Consider the following 27,313-nt stretch of genomic DNA (forward strand, 5'->3'; position numbering starts at 1 on the left):
TTCTGAGAGATGATCCTTGTACACCTCATTATAGGGCCTGGCCTTTCCCATCAGCTCCCTGGTGTGAGTGCCTTCTCCTCTGGTGCTGTCCTGTTTGGAGCTCCCTTGGCTCCCTTTGCCTGTCTACCAGTGTCAGCTAACAAGCTTCTCCAGCATCCCTAGGCCTCTTGATTTCTCTTTCCCACTGTTACTTACATGTCTCAGCAACTGGCTCTCACAGAAACTCCCTAATCACCATCATGATCTCTGAGAATGACAGTGGGCAAATTAACAGGCTGGTATGAGTAAAACCAAGAAAGAACAAGGCTACAGCAATGCAAAACTTATTATTCTTTATTGGACAAGTGTAGTTTTAATGTTCACGCTTGAGGGTATGCTAGTAAATATGTTAAAAATGCTTGGAATGTGGAAACTGACTGGCCGACACCACTGTTTCCTATGAAGCTTTGCAACCTTAAATTGGTACACGGGGTCACCATGGCCCTTGAGCTAGCACCATCAAAGCCACTGCTAAATTTACCATTGACTTCATCAGCTGAGAAACAGCCCTAAATTCTGTTTTGTTCAAGACAAGAAATCCTATCTCAGATCTTCCTGGAAGAGATCAATAGTCTTTCTTGTTGGATTACAGCTGCACAAGTGCTGTGCAGTCTTGAAACGTGGTCAGTGTATCCTTTACAGGGAATGAGATCTGTAAGTTGGAGGAACAGAGGTCACCTAAGTCATTAGTTTTATTTGTCTGTTGTAAGCCAAGTATATATTCCTAAGGGCAGATGGATATTGTATAGGCATCCATAGTGGAAACCAAATCCACCTGAAAAGTAGAATCCTGATGACAAGTGCAGTGTAATATTTACTGGGAGTGTGAGTGGCCTGACCTACTCCTGGGTTTGTCCAGAGTAGAGCTCCTGGCTAGCTGTATCATTAGACTTTTAAGACAATGTAACAGATCCTCAGTGAGGCTGGGTTAGGCTTCTGTTTTTATTGATGGATCTACCCTCATTTTAATCAGACATTGATGTCTTCCATTGTTCTAAATACCTGGAATTCATTGCCCTGTGCAGGCAGACCTTTGTTGCAATGGAGTTATGCTGGGGGCCGTAACAGGTGAGACGAAATGCAGTACATCAGAGACCTCCTGATGCTGCTTTCAGCACATTTTCAGCTGCTAAACACTGAGAAGCTGGTAGGAGTCACTAGGTTGGTTCCAAATACAAGAAGAAAAAGTCTAGTGGATGTTGGAAAGCTTATAGTATGTTTCCACCTCATTTGGAGTGATTGTGCTGGGAAGCAATTTATACAAAGTTGCTATGTGAAAGAAAGTTGTATGTGTTCAGAATGGCTATACATATATATAAAAAATGTAACTGTGCATATGCCATAGATTTGTGTATCATAAATGTGTATGTCATAAGCAATTTTATTTGGGGGATACAACTGCCAGTGCAGCTTGAAGGAATCCTCCAAAACTGCTGTTGCAAGCACGTGGGTTGGCAATTTATTTATTAGCTCCAGAGGGAAAGAATTATATCTTCAGCAGACAGCTGATGAGTGTTGGTGCTTTTTTTTTTGTGAGCCTACTTGCCCTTCTCCTGTAATTATTGACCCTCATCCCACCCTGTCCATCCCCACATTTTCCTAGCGGGGTACACTCAATCTTGTTAAACATTTTGAAATGGGCAATCATACTCTGTCATCCTGCAGACAATGAATTTCCACTGACGATCCCTGCATGAGAGAGAGACAAGAGAGAGATATTAGTGAGACAGGACTGAAGAGGATAAGACTATATAAGTAAGAATAACTTTACACTAGGTATTGTGTCAACAAAAATATCCGTTTGCCATTAGCTGACTTTCCTCTGGGTGCTTTGTGCTTTTATGGGCTGGAAGGACATTAAATCACTCCCTTACAAGTTAAGAAAATCAGCTCTCTGAATAATTAGGTTTCTGAGCATCCTCCAGAAAACAATGACTTGATGGTGATCAGGCCTGAATCAACTTTAAATCAGTGACCAAGAGGAAAGGCGTGGTTCTGTCAAAAGTTATTGTCCTGTGATATATTGCTCATGGAGGTGTACACAGTAAAATACGTGGGTGATTTTCAAGCCATTCTGAAGTGGGGAGCTGTCCACACAGCAAAAATCACTCTTTTGTTGGGTTTTTTTTTTTCCTTTCCACTACTAGGTCTTCTAGCTGATCTCATTTAATATACATGTGAAGTGATCAATAGTGAGACAAATTAAATTCACTTCTCATCCTTGATCTGCACAAGTCACATGTGAGGCAGGGTAATGTTTGCGAGTGTAAGGAGAGTTTATGCTCTTCCTAGTTTATGACTAATTGGATGTCTGTATTCTCTCTCAGGAGAGTGATACGATACCTCTTAACTATTGTTAGTAGGAAGTGTAACTGGAGCAGCAGGATTCAACAGTGGAAGCTGTTGATTTAGTGTCCAATAGCTGCAGCAGGCTGCAAATTTCCACCTTAGCTTATTGTGCATTAACTTTTCACTTGAGAAAAAGCATGATTTCAGAGGATCAAATGCTGTCCTGCTGTGGAGCAAATGTTCAATTTAGGCTGCTTATTACCTGCTAACAGGAGTTAGATCTAAAGTACAGTCCTTGGAGATGGCAGCTGTCATATAAATTGGTAATGGGTAGTACTCTGAGAGGCTTCTGGAAGTTTGGATTCTGCTAATAGTGATCTCCTAAACCTAAGGCATGGAACAGGTAATGCTGCTGAGTGATTCAATAGGAGCTTGCTTTACAGAGCCCTGCTCCATCCTGGTTTTCTGGTGGCCAGCTCCAAACAGTGAGGAAAGTTGTGCAGAACCTGCTGCCTCTCAGGGATGTGCTGAGCCCAGATTTTGGTATTAACTGCTCTTGCGTGGTTTCATTGACTGGGTGAATCTGTCTTGGAATAAGATTAATTTGACTCTTAGCTCTGTGGAGGTGTAAAGTGTCTCATTTCAGCTTTCACGAACTGAGTTTTTTAAATTGGGAATTTACTATGCTACTTCATCAGTTTATGCTAAGTGTCATTTGGAACTGAGTCTGCCTTATACTCATCAGCGAGTCAGCGTTTAGTTATAGAATGTTTAGGTTTGGTTTTCTTTATGCCTTTCTTAGATGTTTTTAAATTGTAATTTCCTCATAAAACTGTTATCAAAGGTTAATAAAATGCAAGATTAATTTCTAGATTTATTTTGGGAAGTCCTCGTTTGGATTATGTGCACGCTCTTCAAAGAAAGCTATTACCCTTTTGGTCACTAAGCTACCCAGAGAGACAAAAAAAAGATGCCTCACATGTAGATTAACAAGACTATATGGGTCAAAATTAAGGTCTGCTAAACTAACACCCATTGTCAGAAAGACTTTTAGATCAAAAGCTGAGTTCAAGTAATTTTTCTAAAATAGGGTATTGTAAAGTTAAAAGTCAAGTTCGTGAAAGTAAGTGTATTTTTGTTACCTGAATTAATAACAAGCTTTAGAGTACTCGAACAGAATAATTTCTGAAGTTGTAATTTAAGCTTGAACTTGCAGACACTTTAGTATTTATGCAGATGGTTGATGGCCAATAGATTTATGCATTTAATGTCTTAATTTATCTTTTTTGTTGTTTTTTGCATTACTTGAGTTTGAAGTTAAACATATATGTCCAACTTTTCAGGATGCAGGCAATTACTTTGTATCATTGGTGCTGTGTGTTTAATTCAGTAGTTATCAGCCTGTTTCCATTTGTAGATCCCTTACCGGTTTTCCAGTGCGGGTGCAGATCCTGTCAGGAATTGCCTTATGTGGCATACTCCAGAATATGTATGAACTTGCCTTTGCAGATCCTTAATACCAGTTTATAGGTCCCCCACAAATTGCTAATTTCATGCATTTTCCTTGTAGTCAATATTGAATTGTCACTTTTACTCTCCAGCTGTCGTGTGCTGTCAGATTTGAATTTTTGAAGCAATAGGCAAAATATCTTTTATCTCCAAATATTGCGGAATAATCTGTTTCCAGTTCAGTTAAAAGATTCTGTGAATTCCTATTCATACTGATTTTGGAAAAATCCTCTTTCTTTGGTTATATGAAACTTATTAGGCATCTATTATTTTGCTCAGCTAAGCTCAGTAGATATCCAACTTGTCCAGTATTTCAGATGTACTTACTGCTGGGGTATCTGGGTGTTGATCTATCTTTCAGTGATGATTTCTGAGCATTTTAGAAATTACCAGCTATTCAGAGCAGAGAACAGTTTTGTGAAAAAAAATAGCTAATGACAGTCTGTATGTGCAGCAAAGGGCAAGCTGTGGCAACTACTGAGCACGTCTGGTAATCCCCACCTCCCTGTCCAGGCTACTTGCTGCAGGTTGGGCTGTGAATGTTCCAGTGGTGCTCTCTGGACTCAAGAGTATTGTTATAAATATGTAAATATTAACTATCTCCAAAGTCTGTTGTCCACAAATAAGCACTTAAAACTTCTGATGATGCACGGCAACTCCTTCATTCGTTCCTGATACACAGGCATGGAGACTCACAAAGTGATTACAGAAAAGAAGGTGGGGATACCACTTTTCTAAACTTTCTACAGCTTTTTGCCAGAGGCATCACATACTCTCTCAAGTATCTGTGTATTGCAGTGACCTCAGTGATGCAATATTTTAGGGAGTAGGAAGGGAGGATATGATTTCTGTAAGTTTATTCAAAACCTCTAAAAATACCTAACTGTTTGAAGTGATTAGAAAAGCTTAAACTGAAATACCTTCAGAGGCTTTTTTCGTGCCTCTCGTTAGCTCAAGGACATTGCTCATCATGGGCTAAATAGTATGGACACAAGTTTAATATGCTTGAAAATGAAAAGAAGTCTCAAAATCTACAGCATGTTTACACAGACAAGTTGCAGGTGTCCAAGCTCCTGGTAGACTAAGACTCAGGATAACTTTTTCTGCTCCTATTCTGCCTCACTTAGCTGCAAAGAACCGTTTAGGATAACAAACTTTGCTGACTGTTGTGAGTATATCACTCAGGAGAGTTACAGCGTGAATCTGAATTATGAATTGGTGTAGCAGGAATTTTTTCCGCTTCATATGCTAGGTAACAGAAATTGGTTTTAGTCATTCTGGAAGCTGGGGGCCAGAAAGTTCATTGGCACAGAAAAGTTTCCTAGACTGCAATTCATGAAAAAATTTCTCCATGCTTTCCACCTGCTACTATTGCAGGTTCATCGCTGCTGTCACAGCAGTGGTAGGACAAAGGTGTTTGTGTATTCTTTCCTTCCCAGGTACTGTGATTCCATAACCTTGAAGGCCTGTACTCCTGCTGTACATCCCCATGATGCTGCCTCTGCTCCTGGCCAGTCCCTCCACCGCCATCCCCTTCTGAAAGCTGTGTTAAGCCTTTAGCAGTCACAGAAATCTGCTCAGAGGCAATTTGTTACCTCAACTGCTCTGTTTTCCGGGCTCATCCTTGTGATTCCTGACTACTCTGGTCCACATTTGATTGAAGCTGGGAACAGGGGAGTGCACTGTCTGTGTTACCTCCCCTACTCTGCCACAACCATGAGGAAGAAGTATTAAGAATAGCAGTGGGTAATATTTAAGAGAAAAAAAACAAACCAACAGCAAACCACAACAAGGATGTCCCTTGCAACCTTGGAAATTCTTTATCTAAAGGGATAGATACCTTTGAGTCAATTAACTGTGAAAGTTACTCTTCCGCTTCTAGGAACAATTTGCAGACATGGTTTCCATTTAGTAATAAACAGGCTAATGGATTGTAGCCAGAAAATTACAGTTATGGACCTGCAGCAGTCTGGCAATGTGTTACTATTTCTGGAAGAGCCACCTTACTTTAGGTAATCTTTTGGCTGAGAGATCCCTAGTGAACTCGGGCAAGCTGAGAGCATCACAGTCACAAAAGCACCTCGGCTTCTTTGGGTGTTATTAGAGACAGCTTGAAATGTTAGTGTGTTTAAACTCCCACTTCTCTTTTCTCTCCCCTCTTCTCCTGCAGCCAGTCTTGGCAGCAATACGGTGCAGCACACCTTGCCTTGCTGTCTGTGCTGTGTTTGATAACAAATGCTTTAATATACTGGACTGAGGTGTCTGTTATATAATAAGCATCAGCAAAGAAATAGCTCATGATGTATTAGAGGTCAGCTTGAGAGGAAAGAATCAAGATCCCTCTCCCAGAGTCAGGTTTCAGTGACTGCTTACACTCTCCTAGTAAAGAGGGAGAGACACTTCTTTTTAACTGAGCCGAGCAATTATGAGTCTGCATGACTACAACTTCACTAGCCATAGGTCCTCACTCAAGAGTATTAGCAAATGTCAAGTAATGACCAGGACTGATCAGGAAAAAGTAGTTAACTCATTTTTGGAAAGGGATCAGTTCCTGATGTTGCTTCAGATCTGTTAGAATTGTGTTGCAATGGCTTGGGCAATTTACAGCATTCACACTGCAGTTTGTATGGGCTTATCTTTGAATGCTGGCAGATTCCCTGTGCTTCTTTGCAAAGAAAAGTGGGCCAAAATAACTCTCTCATCCCTTGAAATGACAGGGTGTTCAGGCTGGTTTTATTGAGTTAGGTGAATGATGGTCCAATTACAGATAGGTGAGAAACAATACTAAAAATCTGTTACCCTTTGTGGAGCTCAGATTTAGCCAAGCCTACCATTGCTATATTTTTTACTACTCAGACATGGCAAATTATCCCCTTGTGCATGAAAATGCCCTGTTCCTGATACACCACCCTGGACAATCAGCCACATGCACTGTGAACTTTGGTCTGCAGAAGTACTAGCCTGATGTAGAGTAGCCATGCAGTGTCTGGGGGAAATAGAAAAAGAAGACCTTTTTTTTTTTTTTTAAAAAAAAAATGAAATAGATGAAAAGCAAACCTGTGCACAGCAGAGAAAGTTGTGGTTGCCCCACGTATGTAATGATCGTAGCTGTACATCATCATGTCCATATCTTCTCCATAGTGTCCTGGATGTTCTGTTGTTAACCTTTGCATTAAGGAAAAAGAAAATAATATAATTTACCATCTTAAAGAAAAGTTCAGTTGACTGAATGCAACTCAAATAGATTTTTCCTTCTTTGGAAATTCTTGTTTCTTAGCAGCACCACAAGACATAGTCTCACCTATGACACTGCCTTTTGCTTCTACGCAACTAAGTCATGTAGCTATTTGAGTAAATTTCAGTAAGTTTAAAAATGTTAAGAGCAAGTTGGAGTATTATATGTGTATGCATCTGCAGCTCTGGAGTAAAAGCAGCCTGAACAATAATGTAAAGCTTGTCTACTACTTTTGTCTTTATTGCAAGGATTTGCTCCATCCTCTTGTGAGTCTGGTTGGTTTGCTGCTGTAGAGTGCTGTAAATGTTACCAAGTCAAATAACTACAAGCATTTATCCATTTATTAATGATATTAAATGAATGTAGCCATTAATCCATTCCTTTGTTGTTTCTAATTTCTGCCTAGTTAATAATGTAAAAATATGGGCCTGGACAATATTTGTGCAGAGTATTTTATCTAAGGAGCTCAAAGTGCTTCCGCACTTATTAATCTGATTAGAATTATAGTTACTGCTTTCCTGGGAAACAGGCAAGTAATACTGTACTTGGTTTTACAGATAATGAACAGATGCAGGAAGGGACTGGGACCTTGACCAGTACTTTATGTCAACATTATGTTAGAGGTCAGGAATGGAAACCTGGCACTCATTTCACATGGGAGCTGACCAAGGATCCACGGGTTTGCAGAGCTCTTGCAGTGCTATGCCTTTGAAAAGAAATGAACAGCAGTATTTCACAGGTCATGCAGACAGCTGATGTGGACAAGGAGAAAGAGAAGAAACCACCTACACTGGCAATTGTTTGGATGGATAAATATATGGAGTCAAACGTATGCTCTGCAAGTGGGAAAATTAGAGCCACAGTTTTCAGTCCAGCTCCCATGAAAAGTCCAGAATGAGACCACTATGGATTTAAAGGGAACTGTCTCTGACCCAGACGAAGAAAATAAATGCAAATATTACAAAAAGCTGTTTCTCATGACATCTCACCAGTTAGCTGGTGATTTTCCATAGACTAAAGTTCATCACCTAAATGTGTTTCTGTTGAACCATGGCAAACCTAGTTTATTTTTTTGATTGAAGGCTGACATTATCATTTCTGCTTTTAGATCTCCCCTTGTGCTTCTAAATATATATTTATTTGTCAGTGTCAGAAAGTTTACAACTCTGATTTGAATACTTTTTTACTTTGACAACCTATGACTTGAATCTGTAACACACTTTTATGGCCCAAGAAAAGAACCTTAACCTGAGCATAAGCTGGTCCCACGGTATAGCCAGCTTGCTGAAAGCCCTCCAGTTTTAAAGAGCTGCTTTCAGGGCCCTGCACTCCATGCCCAGAGCTGTAATGGGAGCTAGACTATACTTCACAAAGCCTGACCTCTGCTACCTGGTCTGTATTTTGTCCATTTTCTTTACACAGAAATCAAGGCCTTGACGAGGACTTTTTTGCACACAGGAATCTCCCATCATTGAAGTGATGGATCTGAATCTTGAGAATATTTCTGGATCCATAGCCACAGGCCAAGAGAAACTGGGGCTACATCTATGCTAGTAAATTACACAATGCCAGAAAATGTTTCCGGGCACTGTAACTTGATTGCTTAGACATGTAAATTATTAGAACAGCCCCTGGGACAGTTTTAGCCCAGACCAACTAGCACAGTCTCAGCAGATATCTCAAAGACACAATTTGTGAGTTAGCTCGTGGTAGGTACCGTTCCCAACAGGCAGAATGTTTTGGAGGATAAGAAAGTTTAATGGTGTGTCTGCTCCCTCTGTCAGATGAGAGTGCCCATATTTAGTTTACCAAGTTGCAGCCTGAGTTGACTGATAGACACATCTTTGAATGTTCCTGGGTCATAGCAGGTTTTTAAAATCTGGCATGAAGACCAGCTGTGGACCAGGATTTCATTTTGTATTCACCCATCAACCCCAAGTTTGGGGGCTTTTTTTAGCTATTATTATGAGAAAACACTAAGACATGTTTATATATGTTCCACCAAATGTGTTTCATAACATCTGTTTGGCATTCAGCAAGGAAAATGTTCTGTAATCTTGACCAACACTATGTACTGGGCAGACAAGACTGTACAAAACACAAGGTTAAAAAGCTGCTTTCAGTTCTACTCAGAGACAGAACTGAGAGTCAGTCCTTTGACCTTGTTTCATGAGCCTTTTCTTCAGCTGAAAAGTGAATCCGATGACAAGCTTGTGAATTACTGTGAAGGGTCTTTCGCAGAAGCAGGCAGTGTTATTCTGAAGTGAATGCAGTAGGGAGCCTTCACTTAGCTTCCCTCTCTTTTCTTTCTGCCTGCTGGCATCTCCTCCTCCTTCTCTACTAACTTCTCCACATTACTATTGAGCTTCTTAAGGCTTCTCTGCTAAGAAATATTCAAAAATCAAAAATATGCAATTACCAAAAGTAAAGTATTTGGGGACTTGAGCTGCTCTGGATTGTCTTGTTACATAGACAGATGCCTACTTATTCCTTTTGTTCAGGAGAAAAAAATTTTAAGTAGTCCTATGACAGCAATGTTCAAGTTCACTTGGGTCTGTGTGATCTGTGTGTCTAATTCAGTTCTCTTTGATGTTTGCCTTATTCAGTTATGAAACTGTTCCATTAAGCCCATGCATCTCAAGGTCGTCTGGATTGCGCTGTATCCTTTAGAGGAAAATGCAATTGGTTGTCCATATAGCAGAGCTCTGTGGTGTGACCCAGCCCTTCTCTATTATCCCCATTTCTGGAATCCTGGGGGTAAGTTGCACAAAATGTATCTGCACTGAGAGATGCTGTAGCGTTTAATGCATAGGGATATTCAGTACATGGTTTTCTCTTCATGAAGGGGAGAAAGGTCATTTAACTCAGCCATTAAGGGTCTTCTTAAAGTGGTCTGCGCAGCACAGGACAGTGGTTCCCTCAGCATTTGTGGTAGCTTGGTGTGTAAACATTATCAAGTGCTTAACTGAAAATACTATTTTACTCTATAATGCATATCAACTGTGAACCACCTACGAGGACCCTACAGACAGGTAATTTATTTACAAATGTGGTAGCATTTGTAAACCATTTGTGGCAATGTATGGTTTATACCTGAGAGGAGTCATGAAACAAGTGAAAGACACTTTTTGCCCTAGTTGGTAAGGGTTTGCCTGCCCACAGGAGTCTGGACTCCTAAGGAGTCCAAGCCCAAGGACAAGACCCCTTTGGGAAGAGCCACTCACAGTAACCTGCATGAGGGCCCTGTAAGCACTTCTGGCATTGACCTCTTGGCAAAGAAAACAGGGATAGGGGAGCAGTGAGAAGCTTGGGTTTGCTGAGTGACAAAGTTGCTGCTGCCACTTGGGATGATCTAAGGCCTCTAGGACCAAGCTGTTGTGCTTGTGGTGCCTGAGGGGGTACATGAGGGAAGGCCCTAGATGCAAAGCAGCTGTGAGAAGTCCTGTGTTACACTGGTTGTGAGACCTAGGCACTGAGTAATTTAATGCCAAACAAATCTCAAGGAGGCAGACAGTCTGTGTAGGGGCTATCAGGGTATATTTGGTGGGATTGCTTACTAAACCCAGATATGCACAAAGGTGTTAAATTTGGGGAAGGGCTCGTAGGAGAGAAAGTAGTAGTGTGAGACCTTTAGCAAGTGGTAGTCTTTTCAATCCATATAAGCTATTTGCAAGAATTAATATAGGAAACAGAGGAACTCTGATTTGGCTTTGCAAATCCACTTCAGGTTAGTATCTGGTGTATGATGTTTGGACATAAGACACTTGGAGCACTAGTGGCATTGTCAAGAGAGGAGAAAGCAGGTAATTCTACATTAAAGACTGGGAAAGAGAAATTTGTGAGAAGGATGTAGGTGGTTTGGCATGTGTGTGGGAGAGCAGGAAAACCTGACAGAAAAAAGTTTTTTCACAATAGGGTTTTCAACTGGTACAGAGTTGGTGTGGGATGGTTTGTCTTCTGACTGGTTTCAGCACCCCACCCATCCCCACATGTTTCTAACGTACTTTACCATAATCCTATAAGCCTTGCTCAGGGTATGAAGTGTATTGAAAAAAGGTGTTAAATATTTAACAGAGTTACCATTGTTATTATTTTAACCTGAAGCTAGTAATGTTGTTTATTTTCCATTGTGAAGAATTACTATGTTAGAGACTAATAGAAAACACAGAGTTACTCGTTTAGTACTCAGAAGAATGTTTTGTACTAATCTACGGTGATCCCTAGCACTCTTCAGTGATTGACTTCAGATATAGTTATCATAAGTCTGTTTTCTACTGATAAGAAGAGCAAGTCACACCAATGGCCTTATTAGTATTGTACAGCCTGCCCCTTAGAGAAGTAAATGGGAACCATGGGTATGTCTAGCCTCCGGATATCAAGCAGACAAAAGAAATGAGTCTTTTAAAATATCAAAGACAGTCAGTGGTAGAGCTCAAGGTTTCCTACTCCAACTGTTGAATATACTTATTCCCTGCTAGTAAGTACATTGGAGCGCCTTACACTTTCCACTTCTTGTGCAACTACAGTGCTAACAAGATGAATGGCTCCTCTTTAACCTTCATTTTCCAATTTGCTGCTGAACTCTTCCTCTAACAATTCCACAGACAAAAGGAGCTGTTCCATTTCAAGAGGAAAACATAAGCTTTGACATTAACTTTCTGACCTTTGAGGACAAGGAGTGTCCCCTGAATAGCCTTACTGTTTCAGAAGTTGTTTACAAATGCTTCAAGAATATGGCTCTCCTAAAGGACAATATTTTTTCAAGAGCCATGAGCCTGCATGTTATATTCGGTCAACATGGGAATGTTAAGTCTCTTTAATCAATTTCAGTTCTTTCTCCAGCTGGAAGCATATTATGCTGAAAAGCTGAAAGGTCTTAGTAAACTGTCTAAAGAGATTCCTGCCAATGCTTCCAGTACAGAACCCAGATTGCTGGGCTGCCAGGGAACTAGAGATGTCCTGGAATTGCTCTAGAGATGAGCAGTTTTCTCATGTGGCCATGTCACATGCATTTTGGGATTGAGTTCAGGCTCCAAGCTCCAAGATCATAGATTCACCTAGACACGTCACTGCCCTTCTGTTTCCACTCTGTTGTAGTGAAAGCCACAAACTCTCACAGGGCTGAGGAGCCATGAACCCAGCTGTGGGGACCATGGTTCTTCTTGAAGGCCTACATGAGCTAGTGCAATACTGACACAAGTAGCAGCAGAGAGCCCAGGGCACCTTATGCCTATTCCTCAAGAAAAATGTCTGAAATACATTTGCTTAACATTGGAAAGCTGGCTAATGTTATTTCTCCTAAGATGTCTCTGGAAGATAGTCCTGGAGATTGAACTGTAAGGTTGTATTTTCTGGGATATAAAAAAAAAATATCAGTTAAATACATAAAAAAAATTAAGGGGGGGGGGCGGGGGGGGGCGGGGATTGTGTTGCCCAGAAGAGCATGTTTCCACCACATCTTTTCTAAGTTCACCTCCTGCTGGATTTGTATCTCTGCTGTTGGTAATCTCTGCAAAACCTGCACAGGATCTCATCGGTTTCAATATGGTAGCAGGTTGAACCAAGAAAACAAATAAGTTCTTTAAGCTCCATAACTCTTGGAAAATGTAATTGTTGCCTGGATAATGTCACCATGACAGAGAGCAGCCACAGCTCCAGACAGGCCTTCTGGCACTTGGACTGCTGGCTGTTTGGAGAGGGGAAACAGTCATAAACAGTCTGTGCAGACTTGGGGCTGTTCTGTGACATGTTTTCTTTTGAGAGTATGGAGTTGAGCTTTCAATTTCCTGGTAAAGAGAAAAATCTGAGCTCTAATGGGACCACTTAAGTAACACTGTCTCTGCATCTGCAGTGGATTTGTTTCCTTTATGATCTGAATCAGCACGCAGTTTATTTTACTGTGGTAGCATTCCCTAGCCAGGTAAATAACGGGAGCTTTTCTGCTTCCTGTGAGGAATGTTAATTATTTCCAGTGTGGTAAAAACGTCAGAATCCATGACAAGACTTGGAATGGTAAGGAAGGAAACAAAGTACTTGTAAAAATTAAAATAGCAAGTGCAAAACTATGAGACTAGAAAAGACTAGTTTGTTTATTTTCAATACGGCCTTACTGTACAGGTAAACTGAGCATTAACGATGAGAAGACGAGCTATGAAACAGAACTGCTGGGTTCTTAAGAATAAGGATGTAGATGCTACCAAGCAAAGTCGTTAAGCATGTATTTGGCTTTAACCATGTTCTTAAGTTAAGCAAAGTGTTTAAGTGTGGGTTTCAGTCAGCATGATGGTGTCATAAATTAGTATTTCAATAAGCATTAGCAGGACTCAAAAAACACAGGGATGTTCCAGCTGTAAAAATTTGGTCAAATTCTAATAAACCATTTGAGTGGCTCATATACATAGAGACAACCTGTCTTTATTCATTGTAGGGAAGACCAGCTCATTTCAGAAGGAATGTAGTCCTGAAGAAGTCAAGAGAATTGGTGCTTAAGGATCACCTGTCTTACTGCTTTTATATTGGCCATAGAGTCCTCTATGGAGACAACTGGAAGAAAAAGGGATCGAATACCAGGATCAAATACCCAAGGTGAGAGCTAATTTAAAACATAGTTTTGTTATGCCTCAGTACTGTCGGTTTTCTCAAAAATGCCTTTATGCCCATGTTTAGCTTCATAATGAAGGACTAATTGCACATTAAAATTCAGGGCTGCTGAGAAATTCTGCAGTCTGGATTGTCTTTGAATATGGATCTTCCTATGTTCGTACATGATCCAGGAGGCATCACAACCATTGCATATTTTCCTGGTATTACTTTTCCACATAGTCTTATACAAATAGATGCCTTTGCATGAAATTAAGCTGCTTCAATGAAGAAAAAGGAGTCAGCAACATGTTAATAGCCATTTTTCCACTAGTTTACTGACAGCTAGTTTCTGGAACAGAATAAATACCATTATAGGTTGGGGCAGAAGCTGTAATAAATAATGATACTGTATATGCACACACAGTTTTGTTGTGTCTTACAAGCATATACATTTTGAGGTCCTACCTGTGGTAGCCCAAAACTGCTTTGCAGATTGTTTGGAAAACACATTGTCTCTGTCAAATGTATCTTAAACCAGAGTGCAAGATACAGAGTAGAAGTGTGATGTGTGAAAACTATTTTGTGACAATAACTTGGAAATGCGAATGGGAGTGAAGTTGTCAGTGAGATCTCCTGGACTTAGGGAATGGGAAGTTTAGTTGCTATACACTGAAGTTTCACAATTCAGACAAGTCACATCTGTGGTAGTAGAAGTGGGTCTGAAGCATGGGGTTTCATGCTACCACACTGTAGTTCATGTTGCTTGTATGTTAGCATAACAACTAGCACTCTCCCAGACACTGTCAAGGCAGGGTAGAGGGAGTAAAACAGAAAAGAAAGCATCCCCAGCAGACAATAGGCAGGAGACCACTGTTTTGGAGAGGAGATTTTAGCTGCTTGGTGTAGGCCCTCCAGCAGAACAGTCCGCCTATTTGGAATCACAGGATAACTCTGGCAGGAAAGGACCTCAACAGGCCTCTGGTACAGCCCCCTGCTCAAAGCAGGGTCAACCATGAGGTCAGATCAGGCTGCTCTGGGCTTTATTCAGTCAAGTCTTGAAAACCTCTGATGGTGGATCCTGCACATCTTCACTGGGCAACCTGCTCTAATATCTCACTGTCCTCATAGAAGTAATAGTTTTCTTTATATCCCTCTGAACAGCAGTCCTGTCCTCAAGCACATCAGCTGTTCCCCCCAGTCTGGTGTCATACGCAAACTTGGCGAAAGCGTGCTCTGTTACCTCCTCAAGGTCATTGATAAAGATATTAAGTGGGATGGGTCCCAGGGCAGACCATTAGTAACAGCACTGTGCTTGTAATGGGCAGCCAGGCAAGGTATCTACCCTTTAACCACTACCCTCTGAGCCTGTTATACCACGAGTTTTTTAGCCATCTAGTTGTCTGTCCATCCAGACCATAACATCCTAATTTGGATAACTGTGTGTAGAAAGAGCTTGTACCTACCTTGCTGACTCCAAAGTCAGAATGAGACCTTGGAAGGAATTGGTAGAAATATATTGTAAGGAGGCACTTCAAGAGAGTAACTCAAACAAGGCTCTCAAGTAGAAGAAATGGTATGACAGGCTGTCCAGGCTGAGAGTGGATATGGAAGTACCAAGATAGGCCAGTAGCTTGAACAGAACAAAGTAGGCTCCAGATGGACTGACTGAGCCTGGTAATACAGGGTACAAAATGATTTTATAATGAACCCATAATCACAAACTGTGCACCAGAGGCTTTTTACAAGGTGACAGGTCTTCTTAGGGGTTTTTACAGCTCTCCCCTCCCAGAAGAACATGAGCACATGGGATTTCTACCCTGCTTAGAGGGAGAAACACTTCATCTGCCTTTGAAATGCTGCTTTTTCTCCATGGAAAAACAATAGCAGCTGAACTGTATAAGGCATTCTTTTTCAAGCATAAAAATGGAGTGTTGTCACTGTTGGAAATACAAGGACAGCATAGGAGTCCTGTGCAGCTGAGGTGAAAACATGAGACATCAGTACCCCCAAACATTTACATTAGGGTTTGCATTACTCTGAATGCCAATTTGCAAGGCAGAGACAAAGCTGTTCCCAGTTGTCAAGACGACGTCTGAGAGAGGCAGAATTGCCAATAACAACAAAAGAGGTCAGAGATTTCTGCTGTCTCTCTGAAAATACATGCGATATGAGAGGGCTGTAAGAGAGATTGGAAGAACTGCTTAAAAGTTAGAGTGAGTTTCCCTCAGAATGAAGAGCCTGGGCAGGTATGTAAATAAACCCCCAGGTAGAGAACATCTGTAGGCAGTGTAGGCTGGAAAGGGGCAGAAAAATGATCAAAGGCTTTGTTACAGAGTTCCTGTAGTTTAAAATCTTTAAAAATAATAAAAAAATTTCTTTTCCTCCTGGCTGCAAGGAGACTGAAGGATGCAAAGCAAGGCACTGCTGTTGTGTTTGGTCAGTAGCCAGCCAGACCAGTAAGATCAAAGGGCATGTAAATAGTTTGTATGCATCTCAATGGGAAGTTTACTTCAAAGCTGAGTTCTGGAAACAGAGATTCAAGCACAGATTTCCCCCTCCTTTTTTTCTTTTTTTTTTTTCCCTAAAGTGCAGTTGTGATTCTTTGTATCAGTGATAATAGTTGTATTATAGCCCTGGAGCATAACATCATGAATTCTTTTATGCAGAATGAACAAGGAGCAGTACGAGCTTTCTTAACACACTCTGCTTCTGTGCTTCTGTCTCAATTTAGAGAAACCTGGGAACACAGGGAAGCTCGGAATGTGTAGTTAATTTTTCCACAGCCTCTGTGAGGTTGCCACCACCAGTTGTGATACTGTGTTGGAGTGAGGCCACCTTTTTTTTTTAGGTTTGGACTATGATCAGTAACTCATTTTGTCTTTGGTCTTCAAACAGCCTTGAGATAGGGAGCAAGTTGTGTGCATTACTAATACAAAAATCCCAAGTTGTCAACCAGAGGATATTTTTTCTGAGGTAATGGACAGTGAGTTCACTCCTGTAAGTCATTGTGGCACAATTGTGAGGTGCAGGAATGCTCCTACTCCTGTAAATGTGCTGGATTTACAGTGGGGGCTGTATCACCACTTTTCAAGTGCTGTTCCACTTTGGAGACTTCTGTCACGGTTGCCAGCACAGCTAGGCTGCTGCTAGTACCCAGACCTGTTCATTTAGGACTAGCTACTGCATTGCACTCATCAGCATCACTGTGCCCTCATTCTCTTCCCTTAGCCATGGATCCTCACGAATCCTGTTACCAGACTGGAAATAACTTGGTTAGACCCAAAAATCACAGTTAATTTTTTCTCAGACAAGGCCTTTAACAGGCCAAGAAGCTAAAAAACATTTATAGGACTGCTGGGGAAAAAAGGCTAATGGGTTTGGTTGCTGCTTGAACTCACCAGCATGAATACGGGCATCTCCGGCTATAGCGGCAGCAGTAAAATTGCCATTCACGGTCAAGCACAGATGGAAAATACTGACTCTGGAAACCAGCCACCAGCCCATTGTTTGAGCAGGTTTGATACCTAATAAAGAGGAGAAAGAAGAGAGCACATAAGGAAAACATTAGATTCCTTGATAGTTTCAAACATTTCTGAAAACAGCGTTAAAAATCTTGATTCAGGGTGGAAGCTAAGGGTTTGGCTTTGCATTGAGAAGCACTGTATGCACCATTTTGTATAAGAAAGCAGCGCTAGTTAACTAAGGATGTCTTAACATTTATGTTGCACTTTAAACTGTTCTAAAGTATTTAATCATTCCTGCATGCTGATCAGGCAAGAAGATTGTTCTGGTGTTGACCTTCTCAACTGTTCACAAGTCATGAGACTGACTCCAAAATAGTCCATTAATACTTTGTTATTTTGTCTTTGTTGGTATTTGATCATTTGGGGTTCACTGGAGTCATTTTTTCAACTGCTTCTCTACACAAAAGAAGCCTTAGAAACTCTTCTATGAGAGAAGTTCAACAATTTATTTTATTTTATTTATTTCTCAATTATCTGTCTGCAGGAGAAGGCACACTTAATTCAAAACATTATAGGCTTGTGATGAAATTGTGATTTGCTAACAATCACACGAAGAGAACTGAGACTTAAATGTTATAAAATTTAAGACTCACATAAATTTTATGACTGGATTTTCAAAAGAAAAATGTGCTGCTTCATGATTTCTGTGCACTCAAGAATTATGTCATACACATAAGTATTGCCTTCAAGTAAAATAGACATGGTGTCTAAGTATGCAGATATGTGCTTTTCTTTCTGCACACCCTGCAAGCAACTGGACAGTGACACCCGAAGTAATTCAAGTGATAATCAGTTTGAATAAGCTTGCTTGGAGACTAAAGACAAGGAGAGCATGAAAAGAGACAACTCATTAACTCAGCATTTGAGTGCTCATTCTCTCAAGCCCCTCCTAGGCTTATTGTTTCTTTATTGGAGAAAATTACAGGGATTCAATTTCTTGTATTTCCTTTCCTTTTCTTTACTTTCTTTTTCCTTCATCAAGGAAAAGTGGCAGCCTAGAGCCATAGCAAACCTTCCTTGCGATACTGTAAAATCAAATACCTTAATATATCCAAAAGACACATTCAAAAGAACTTTATGATTAACAAATACCAAAAAAATTCCCCTAGTTTAATTCAGTGACCCGATAGTTTATTTTAATGAGCCTGGAGAAGGGAAAACACATCATCTAGCAGAGTTTGGTGTTTGGAAAGTCGTTCACTTGCGCATACAGGTGTTAGTGCTCGCAAAGCCTGGGGCTCAAGTGTTTGTATGCATAAACTGAAAAACTGATTGGTTTTGACCAGTGCAGGGATTAATTCCTCAGTCTAACTTTCAGCTTCTGGCTTTGAACCAGGGGTCTCTTCTATATGTCCCTTCCACTGTGTTCTGTTGTTCAGACGAGTATTTACATTTGTTTGTATCCCTGCATGTCCCACATTGCTGGGGCCGCACATACTTGCTGTGCTTTCTGAGACTCCTTTGAGGACCTTCAGAGTTAAGCAATGATGGGGACTCTGAGTTGCTATGGTATCACACCAAGTAAGGCAGTTTGGCTCTCACTCAGAGGATTTCAGCAGGACTTTGATAGGAAGTTGCTCTGTTTTTTGGCACATAGGCCATGGGAACATATGGCTAAGACTCTGTGTAAACATATTGGTTAGCTGCAGATGATTGGTGTTATCCTGGTGGAAGAAAGGTTGATACACAGAAATATAGGGAATGGTTGTACCTGTTGCAGGATGAGCATTAATCTGTGTAACAGAACCAAATTTGTATCTCTTCATCTTCTGCCTCTCCCCCTTCCCAGTTACATGCATTTTCACTGCTCAAGACTTGCGCCCCTGTGAGGTTTTCTAGGTGTTTTGCATAGGTGTGATACCAGGAGCATTTTGGTCCTCTTTTTCCTTTGCACTTCCTCCCAGTGACTTGGCATTGCTCTGCAATTTCTTGTCCCCATCAATCAGCATTTGATATTCCTGCCCATACCTGTCTTTGCAGGATGTTATTCCTTCTTTTTCTCTCCCCACTTGCTCACATTCAGTCTGGGAAGACATGCCCTCTTTCCCCCTCTCTCTGCCCTACAACAGTTTTTATTTTCTTGAACACCTCTACTAATACAGTCTGATTTTGATGGAAGGATTCATTTTGATAGAAATGTCACTGATGGACCCTTCTCTTTATAGTGGATTGAAAAAAGTCTAGCTAACTTATACACGCATGTAAACATGAGAGTGTTATTTGGACAGCAAACTTTAGGAAAATTTGGTTATTTTTGATCCTGATCCTATCCTCTCATGAAAAGTTTATTTTAAAAAAATATTTTTGGTGTTACCTTAAAAATTAGTTTCCTGGATGGGGAGTGTAACTGGACATAAGTCATGTCTTATAATTAAATTTCCAATATATTTTAAAACATTCCCAATAAAATCTGAAATATAATTTTAAGCTCATTATAACTTCTCCCTCTCTACTTCTGTCTTATACACACAAAGTCCTGCGATGTGTTATTCAAGCTCAATATTGGGTTCAGTGAAAGAAAGATACTGGGAACGCTGAAGTACTTTTTCTTTAGCTTTGACATAATGTAAGGTCCCCCACCCCCCCCCACCCCACCGACTTTTCTTATTTCAAGTCAAATCTAGATATTCCTGGATGAAGAGATGCTCCCAGAAATTGGAGTATTTATTTGTGAGCTTATAAAATCTTTTCTTTTCTTTCCTTTTTCCCAGCTGGCATCTTTCCTACAAGCAGAAAATAATTCTTCACAGGAAACAAACAACCCCTCCCCACACACCTTTTTAGTCAGTTGCTCTATGCGCTAGTCTGAAAACAACTTTAATATGTGAGGATTTCTTCCTTCTCTGTTAAATTTGCTAGTCCTGTCACAGCAAATCCTGCAAACCAGTATGGTGAAGAGAAACTAGTGATTCAGGACTTTTGATTTATAGTCAAGTAAAAAAAAAAAAATAAAGCCTTTTTCACTAGACCCACTCTGTGGCACATCTGTTATAGAGGATAATTCAGTATTCAGAGTTCATGTCACTGGGTTCTCCTCACTCATAAAATCCTGACATTGCAAAGAAGAGAGGAAGATACTGCTTAGAAGTTGAATGCAGAAGAGTATGAGAAACTGGCTGGGACTGTGTGGGATTAAACTTGGCAATGGATAGGTTGTTTTGTTTTTTCTGTTGGCTTAAGTTGCATAGGTTGTTTTGTTTTTCTGTTGGCTTAAGTTGCAATGCATGAAGAGTTGCCTTTTGCATCTGGTACTGGGAGAAGAGGAGGTGAGCTGGCTGGTAGGTGTGGGAGTGGGAAGATTGGTGGTGGTGAAGGTCAGGTGCTGTTGAATGGGCAGCTGCCCTTCCCTTCCCTTGTTTACATCTGTTGGAAATAACTGCAGTGTTTCATAGAAAGTAAGTAAACAACGCAGCCTTATTTTGGGAGGAGTTTGGTGTAATAATAGGGATATGGTAGCTGAGACTTTCCTGGCCTGCTGCAATTGCTGTGAAGAGCCCCTCCTTCACCAAATCTTCTGAACTGGTTAATGAGTGTTGCACAGCTGAGTTCTGTCATGGCAAGCACCCATAGTGTACATCCATGTTACCAGTTTAGTTCAGATCAGGACTGCTTTCCTTGTTCATCAATGAGCTTTTATCTGTGAGATCAAACTAGAGCTGGTTTGAAACAAATCCACTCAAAACACATATGTGAATTTTGGGTCCATACACAAACTGTTTCACCCTACAGATGCACGTAAATTGTGCCACATTATTTGCAAACATTGATAATAGCCTCAGTGGCCAAGCGTGTACCTCATTGACTCAACAGAGTTGTCTGCCAGCCTGAAGACAAACACTGCTTGCAACAGTATAATAGTTTTGGGCATTGGCACCAATTGTGGTGGCACTTCATAATTATGCCCTCATCTTATTTTTACTCTTTGCTCGACAAAGCCCCAGAGTGTTGTGCCCCACCTAATGCTGGTGCTGTGGTGTACACCTCTCTCTAAGGCCCCCTGTCCCTCAGATACCTCAGGAGTTAGCCTAAGCGGCATGTTGTCCTGAGGGTGACAACCCAAAGAGGAAGCCTGTTCATTACAAATCCCCTCAGGGAAGCCCAAGTCAAGATGCCATAAGTGCATCTGTTAGACTCTTTGTTGAGCCCCCGCTGCACTGGTTGGCTAGCACTCCCTGAAGCTCTCTGGAAACATGCAGAGTCTGATACATTGCTCAGTAGTCACTGGGTCATGCTGCATTAAGGGCAATTTGTTCCTTACAACGGGGTAACCTGACAGTGTCATTCTATGTACTTCAAAAAAATCCCACTGTTTTGCTGTAGAGCAGATGGCTTCTGTAAAACTTGCATCATTAATTACTTTAAAGCTATCTCTCTAGAGCCTGTCGCAGCAGAATGGATCTGTATATTATGGAGATATATCAGATAAGGCAAACTGACATAGAAATAATTCTGCATGCTTTCATCTGCAGTCTTCCCTGGATTGCATATGGAGAGAAGTGGCCTAACCTTGTGCAGCCAGTAAGACCACAGTTAGAGTGTGAGAGACGTTTTTAAATAAGACATTAGATAGACTGTTCTCCTGGAGTGTTATTTTACCAAAGTCTGTTCCTTTCACTATCCAAAACTTAATTTCCTTCTCATACAGTTGTGGAGGGGAGGCCCAGTCCTGCTATTCTGAGTTATTTTTTTGTAGAGTGCCTTCCTTTTCCATAATTTGGTTAGTGGCATGATGAAAGCTGATTTAACCATCAGGCTGTTACAGATGAGTGGGAAGACATAAGTGGCTGAGAGCAGGCTCAGGCCACTTGAAACTCTGGCACTCAAAGGGAACAACTTTTCCGTGTTTGATTAGGCCATGCTAAGTCTCCGATGGTCACTCCTATGAGGAGTCTTCACTATATTATGGGATGGTGAGATGTCTTATCATGACTTCCACATGCCAAAGGCAACCTTACTGCCATGTTCAGCTCTTTCTTTCATTTAGGGGTCAGTGATGACTTTCTTTCTTTCTGCTCCCCACCCAGAGGGAAGGCAAAGCCCTATTCACCCTGTTGATTTCTTTTTGACAGTCGCTGATGAGGTTTCCTATCTACAGAAAGAATCCTCCTCAAATGCTCCCACTGGACTCGGTCCATTGCAGCTGTGCTAAAAGCTCACAACACTATTGCTTTAATATAAATCTAGGGTTTGGAAGAAAATTAACTTGTTTGCGTAGATAGCACAAATGGGAACATTGTGAAAGGGCAGCTTGATTATTGTGTTTGGGTAACACAGTCTCAGATTTGAGACTTGGGATTGGTCAGACATTGAGAACAAAACCAGCTCCTCACAGATGTACCCGGGTTTGCTGCCAGTGCCTGAACAGAAGGCTCCTGCAGACATTTCCGTTGCCCATGAGTCTGTCTTTGCACTAGTTTGTAGGAAATAGGGCTTTATTCCTACTTGAAGGATCTGCATGTGTGTTTGTGCACTTAAAGAGAAGGCAAAGGAGAGTGAGAATGGGACTAGGGAGGGGGAATCTAGGTATTTGTTTTCTCCAAGTCCCATCCAAACACTTTCTCAGAAGTCTAAACAGGGAAAAGAAGCAGTAAACATGCATTAAATACCACTTGGCTGGAAACGTTTCTCCTCTGTGCCTTAAGGGTAACCAGGAGTGCATTGGGGATGTGGCATGGTTCCATCTGCATCATGTGGTGTAAAACAAATGCTTTCTCTTGGAAGGAAGAGTTGCTTGTCTTTTACTTGCAAACTTTTGGTTGGTTGGTTGTGTGATTCCCGTCCTTTGGTATGATTACTTTCAGGCAAGAAAAATAGTTTTTTCTTGAGTAATTTGTTCAAAGAGACTGTAGAGAGAACTTTGTAGTATTCAGCAAAGAAGTGAAGAAAGCCTCACCCACAACCACTCAGAACTTACCTTTTCTTAGGTGCTGAAATATTTACCCAAGGTCAAGCTTCCTCCAGTACAAATAGAGCAAAGAGCATAAGCTTTATTCTGTCTGAAAAGGCAGGATTCCATGGGATGTCACAGGATACAAACATTTAGAAGGATTGTGTGGAATCACGGGATGTCCTGAACGCTTTTCCCTACTTCAGACTTGAGCGTTTCCAAATTAGCCGAGAACAGATTCTGCTCCCAGTATTGAATAGCATCTTGGTTAACAGGTAGCCATTGCAGAAGTAAGGTGTTGGGACAGATTCAACAAAGCTTTTGTACACTTCCTTAACTTTAAATGTATTCACAGATTAATGAAGCTGAGAAGACATCCTTGATCAGGTGATCCAATCTATTGCCAAAATTTTCCCTGTGAGTCTTGTAGCATGTTCACATGTTTCTCACGTCCATTCAGCAAAACGCAAAAGAACATGCTGCCTTCAGAAGTGTATGTACATATATCCTTAACTTCAGGGATGCATTTATTAAGTGGAGTACCTATAGTTAGATGTATTCTGAAATGTCAGTAGGTAATTTTAGGCAACTATCAGAGATGATTGGTCTTCATGAGTCTGCTTCTGGAGAGAGAGAGGTTGCCCCAGAGAGCAGTTTTCAGAGTACCCATTTCTCTCCATTGACCCTGGAAGGGGGCAGAGGTGATAAAGTAGGCATCGTGATTAGACGCCTAATGTGGATCTGGGTAGTTGCCTTCTTTGTGTGGAATACATTTTTTCATATCTGTAAGATGCAGTCTTATATGTTTGTTCCTGGAAGTCCATATAACACCTAGAGTTAGTGTAGGAAGTAAACTTACCTAAACAGTGGTTTCCTCCTGTGCTCCAGTCCCCCAACTCTCCTATCGCTATGCTCCCCACATCCATTTCTGCCATTCCCCTCCTGTGCTAATGGCCAAAAAAATTGATTTAGTTGGAGACTCTTTCTTCTCTCTGCTTTATGTTGGCACTTCATTTTCTCTCTAAAGCTTTCATTGTTTTGTCTTTTCTAAGGAAATATTTCTTGGGTTTCTCTCTGTTGTGCAGCTGCACAACGGTCAGGAATGGTAATTTGTATAATGCCATAAACATAATTTGTCAGAGGTCATTTTTTGGTGTTTCTGCCAGACTAGAGTTTCTGGGACACGTCTGAGAAACTGGAAGGAATTCAGAGGAGAGCTGTAGGTATCATCAGTGCTTGCTTAGGAATGTTGGAATATGAAACTTCCAAAGGAGAAGAATGGAGACATGTTCTGCCTGAAAGCAAAAGCATGGGTGAAGGTCTGTGAGTGAGGGAAAGACATAGCTGCTACCTATTAATAAGTTAAAGAGATTTTACAAAGGATGTGGTGTGCTTGTTCTCAGTACTTAGTGAAGGCAGGACAAAGAATAAAAAGCCTCAATTACAGCAGAGGAAATGTACCTTAAATTTTGGGGAAAATCTTGTCAGTTTTGTAGTTATTGGTGGTATAAGTCATTGAATCTCTCTGGATGTGATGTGCAAAGTGAGACGAAATACCTTGTGAGGCAGAGCTGAAGAAGGAATATATGGCAGTTCATCCTGCCAGGATGGGGAATGGACTAATGAGTTCAGCAGAGCACTGTGTCAGCTGACGTGAGGGTGATGTATTGCTCACCAACAGATTGGTTTGTCAGATCAGTGGGGAAACAGAGGTGGCCAAACAGGAACTAATGGTACAGAATGTGACTCATATTTGTGGCCACTTGATTACTAAGTGAGTCGCTTTAGAACTGGGGATGGCTCCAAATTACACTGAGCTGGGCATGGAAGAGAGAGAGAGAAAATAGATGCAGCTATGAGAAGCAAAATTGCCAAGAGAGAAGGTCTGGGACTGTCAAAGGCCCCACAGGCTACATCCATGCTGTCACGTTAATCTGAGGTTTGAGCTGGCACTCAGACACTCCAGGCTGGCTGCCTGCTGGCCCACACTTTCACTCCAGTCTGGGATGAGCCAGCTGGGTTCTTGGGCAGCAGTGTCTGGACACAGCAAGGGATGTGCTGGCTTACAGCAAGCTTCTGTCCGTGAAGCACTGTAGATGCAACCAGCACAGCCCTGGGTGCAGAAAACTGCAGAACATAACCAGGCACAGCTAGCTAAGATTTACAGAAATAGCCTAAGTAATTAGGAGCACAAGTTCACCTTTGCAAAGGGGTATGTGTTCCCTTATCTCTTTGGTGTATTCCTCCCCCAGAAACAGATAGAAGGAAGTAAGAAGGAGATCTGTGCAGAGAAGACAGATAGATGTAAAAGACAGAAAGATGGACTGGAAAGGTGAGCTAGGGAAGAAGTAACTAAAATAACTCCTAAAGCTAGGAAAGAGAATGAAACAGTTAAACATATTAAAGAGGGGCTGGAAAAGAAATACATTTGGGGAAAAGATAGGGTTAGCAGAAGAAAAAAATGTAGGCAAGAAAGACAACAAAATGGAAAGATATCTTTAAGAGGTGAAGGAAATAATATTCAGATAGTACATTGTGGATATAGTCATGCTAAGCATACGGAGCATGGTGATGAATACAGCCCCATGGTTAAACAGCAGAAGAAAACATTCTGTATAGATTTACACAGTATCCTGTTTGTGAGAAGTGAACTTGAGCAATTGCTGACAGGGATTTTTAGAAAGAGAATAATAATTTTATTTTGAACAATAGAAAGGTCTAATTTAAAATTACTGTGCAATAAGTAGAAATTGCATCAATGTATGAAAAATGAAGAAGTCATCCAGGATTATCAGAGTGTCTTTCTGCCTGTTTTGCAGCCCTCCCCCTTTCTTTTCGATTCTTATTCCAAAATTAAGTATAGGGTCAATCTTTTTTTTCCTTAGCATTGCATCAGCCATATGAATGTGTCACGTGGTAAATGAAAGAGTATGAATAATTCAGAACAAAATTTTGAATCATTTAAAAAGCAGAAGCTTCACATTTCATTGCTAACCTGTTCCCATATAGCATGAAATCTACAAAAATTACATTGCAATTTCTGGAACAAAACCATTTAAAGTATTTCGAAGTATTCTTGCATTCATTTCATTTTGTCCAAAGAATATTTCAAACTCAAGGGTTTCCAAAACTGTGTTTCACATTTCTTCAAAAAAACAGAAGATAATTAAATACTGGGTACATGCTGCTTAAACGTGAACTATCTTTCCAGAAATTATTGTGGCCATAAAATGTGATCACCTTTGCCTCTAAGGTTGATGGAAAATGTAATGTTTAGTTAACCAAAACTGACTGTATTAGGGAATTAACGTGATCCTCTGCTATCATGATCACGCATATATATGCGACCATCATTGCTTGTTAGTGTGCATTTTTGGCTCCTGTAATACCAGCATGACTAGAAAACAGCCTTTGACTGTGCCTAAGCCAAAAAGCTTAGCAACAAAATCACAAAGAGAAAACCCAGTGCAATACAGAGACGATTTTTTTTTTTTCTAGTGATAAGAACAGGAGGATGGGGTAAGTTCTATAGTTTGTTCCCCAGTTTAGTCACTGATTCAGTGTGTGGCCTTTCAAGAGGGACTTTATCCTCTCCTCACTGAAGGTTCATGCCTCATTTTCCTCAGCTGTGAAAAAATAGCAAGACAGAACCACTTTGCAGCTGAGGTGAGTGACCAAGCAACACAGCATTTCTAAAGCACACTGAGACCCTCCAGCAAGAAGTTGCTATAGAGAAGGCAAATGTGATGCTGATCATCTCACACACATGCATCATGATTAATGAGTCTAAGGCAGTCGTTCAGGGCAGTAAAGCTGCTGGTTATGATGGCATTAATATGCATTTGCATTGCTCTGACCACAGTATTAGCACCCTCATTCCACAGGGGGTAGCAGGGCTGTGCCCTCCAGGGATGGTTGGGGGTATCCTACCATTCGGTTCCCGCCCTGTTGATCTCTTCCCACCAGCACTCTGTCGGCTCACCAAGGCTCTGTGCTGCTGGCATGCAGGCGTAGTTCCACAGTCTGTCGGAGCCTTCCTTCTTGTTGAAAACACTCCTGACAGCCACGATCACCTGCCCATGTGGGCACTGGAAGTTGAAACCCTGCCGGTACACATTGACCCATTCATCGTTATCTCCATAGTTGTAGGGACCATAGTAATAGTCACTGTACTGGCCCCATGCCACGGTCACCAGAGGCAGGAACGCACAGAGAAGGACGAGGTCCATCCTGAGGATGTTCCTGGCT

The 27,313-nt window shown here is 41.1% G+C and overlaps 1 protein-coding gene across 1 annotated transcript; it reads right to left on the reverse strand.

Moving 5' to 3' along the window:
* Positions 1-315: 315 nt before the first annotated feature.
* DPT (dermatopontin) lies at positions 316-27,313 on the reverse strand. Its single transcript, XM_056341859.1, has 4 exons — positions 26,996-27,313; positions 17,053-17,178; positions 6,895-7,002; positions 316-1,728 (listed from the first exon to the last, which is right to left on the reverse strand). The coding sequence occupies exons 1-4, from the start codon at positions 27,292-27,294 to the stop codon at positions 1,662-1,664; spliced, it is 600 nt and encodes a 199-aa protein (XP_056197834.1). The 5' UTR covers positions 27,295-27,313; the 3' UTR covers positions 316-1,661.

The sequence above is a fragment of the Falco biarmicus genome, chromosome 5, assembly GCF_023638135.1.
Source record: "Falco biarmicus isolate bFalBia1 chromosome 5, bFalBia1.pri, whole genome shotgun sequence".
Lineage (NCBI taxonomy): Eukaryota > Metazoa > Chordata > Aves > Falconiformes > Falconidae > Falco > Falco biarmicus.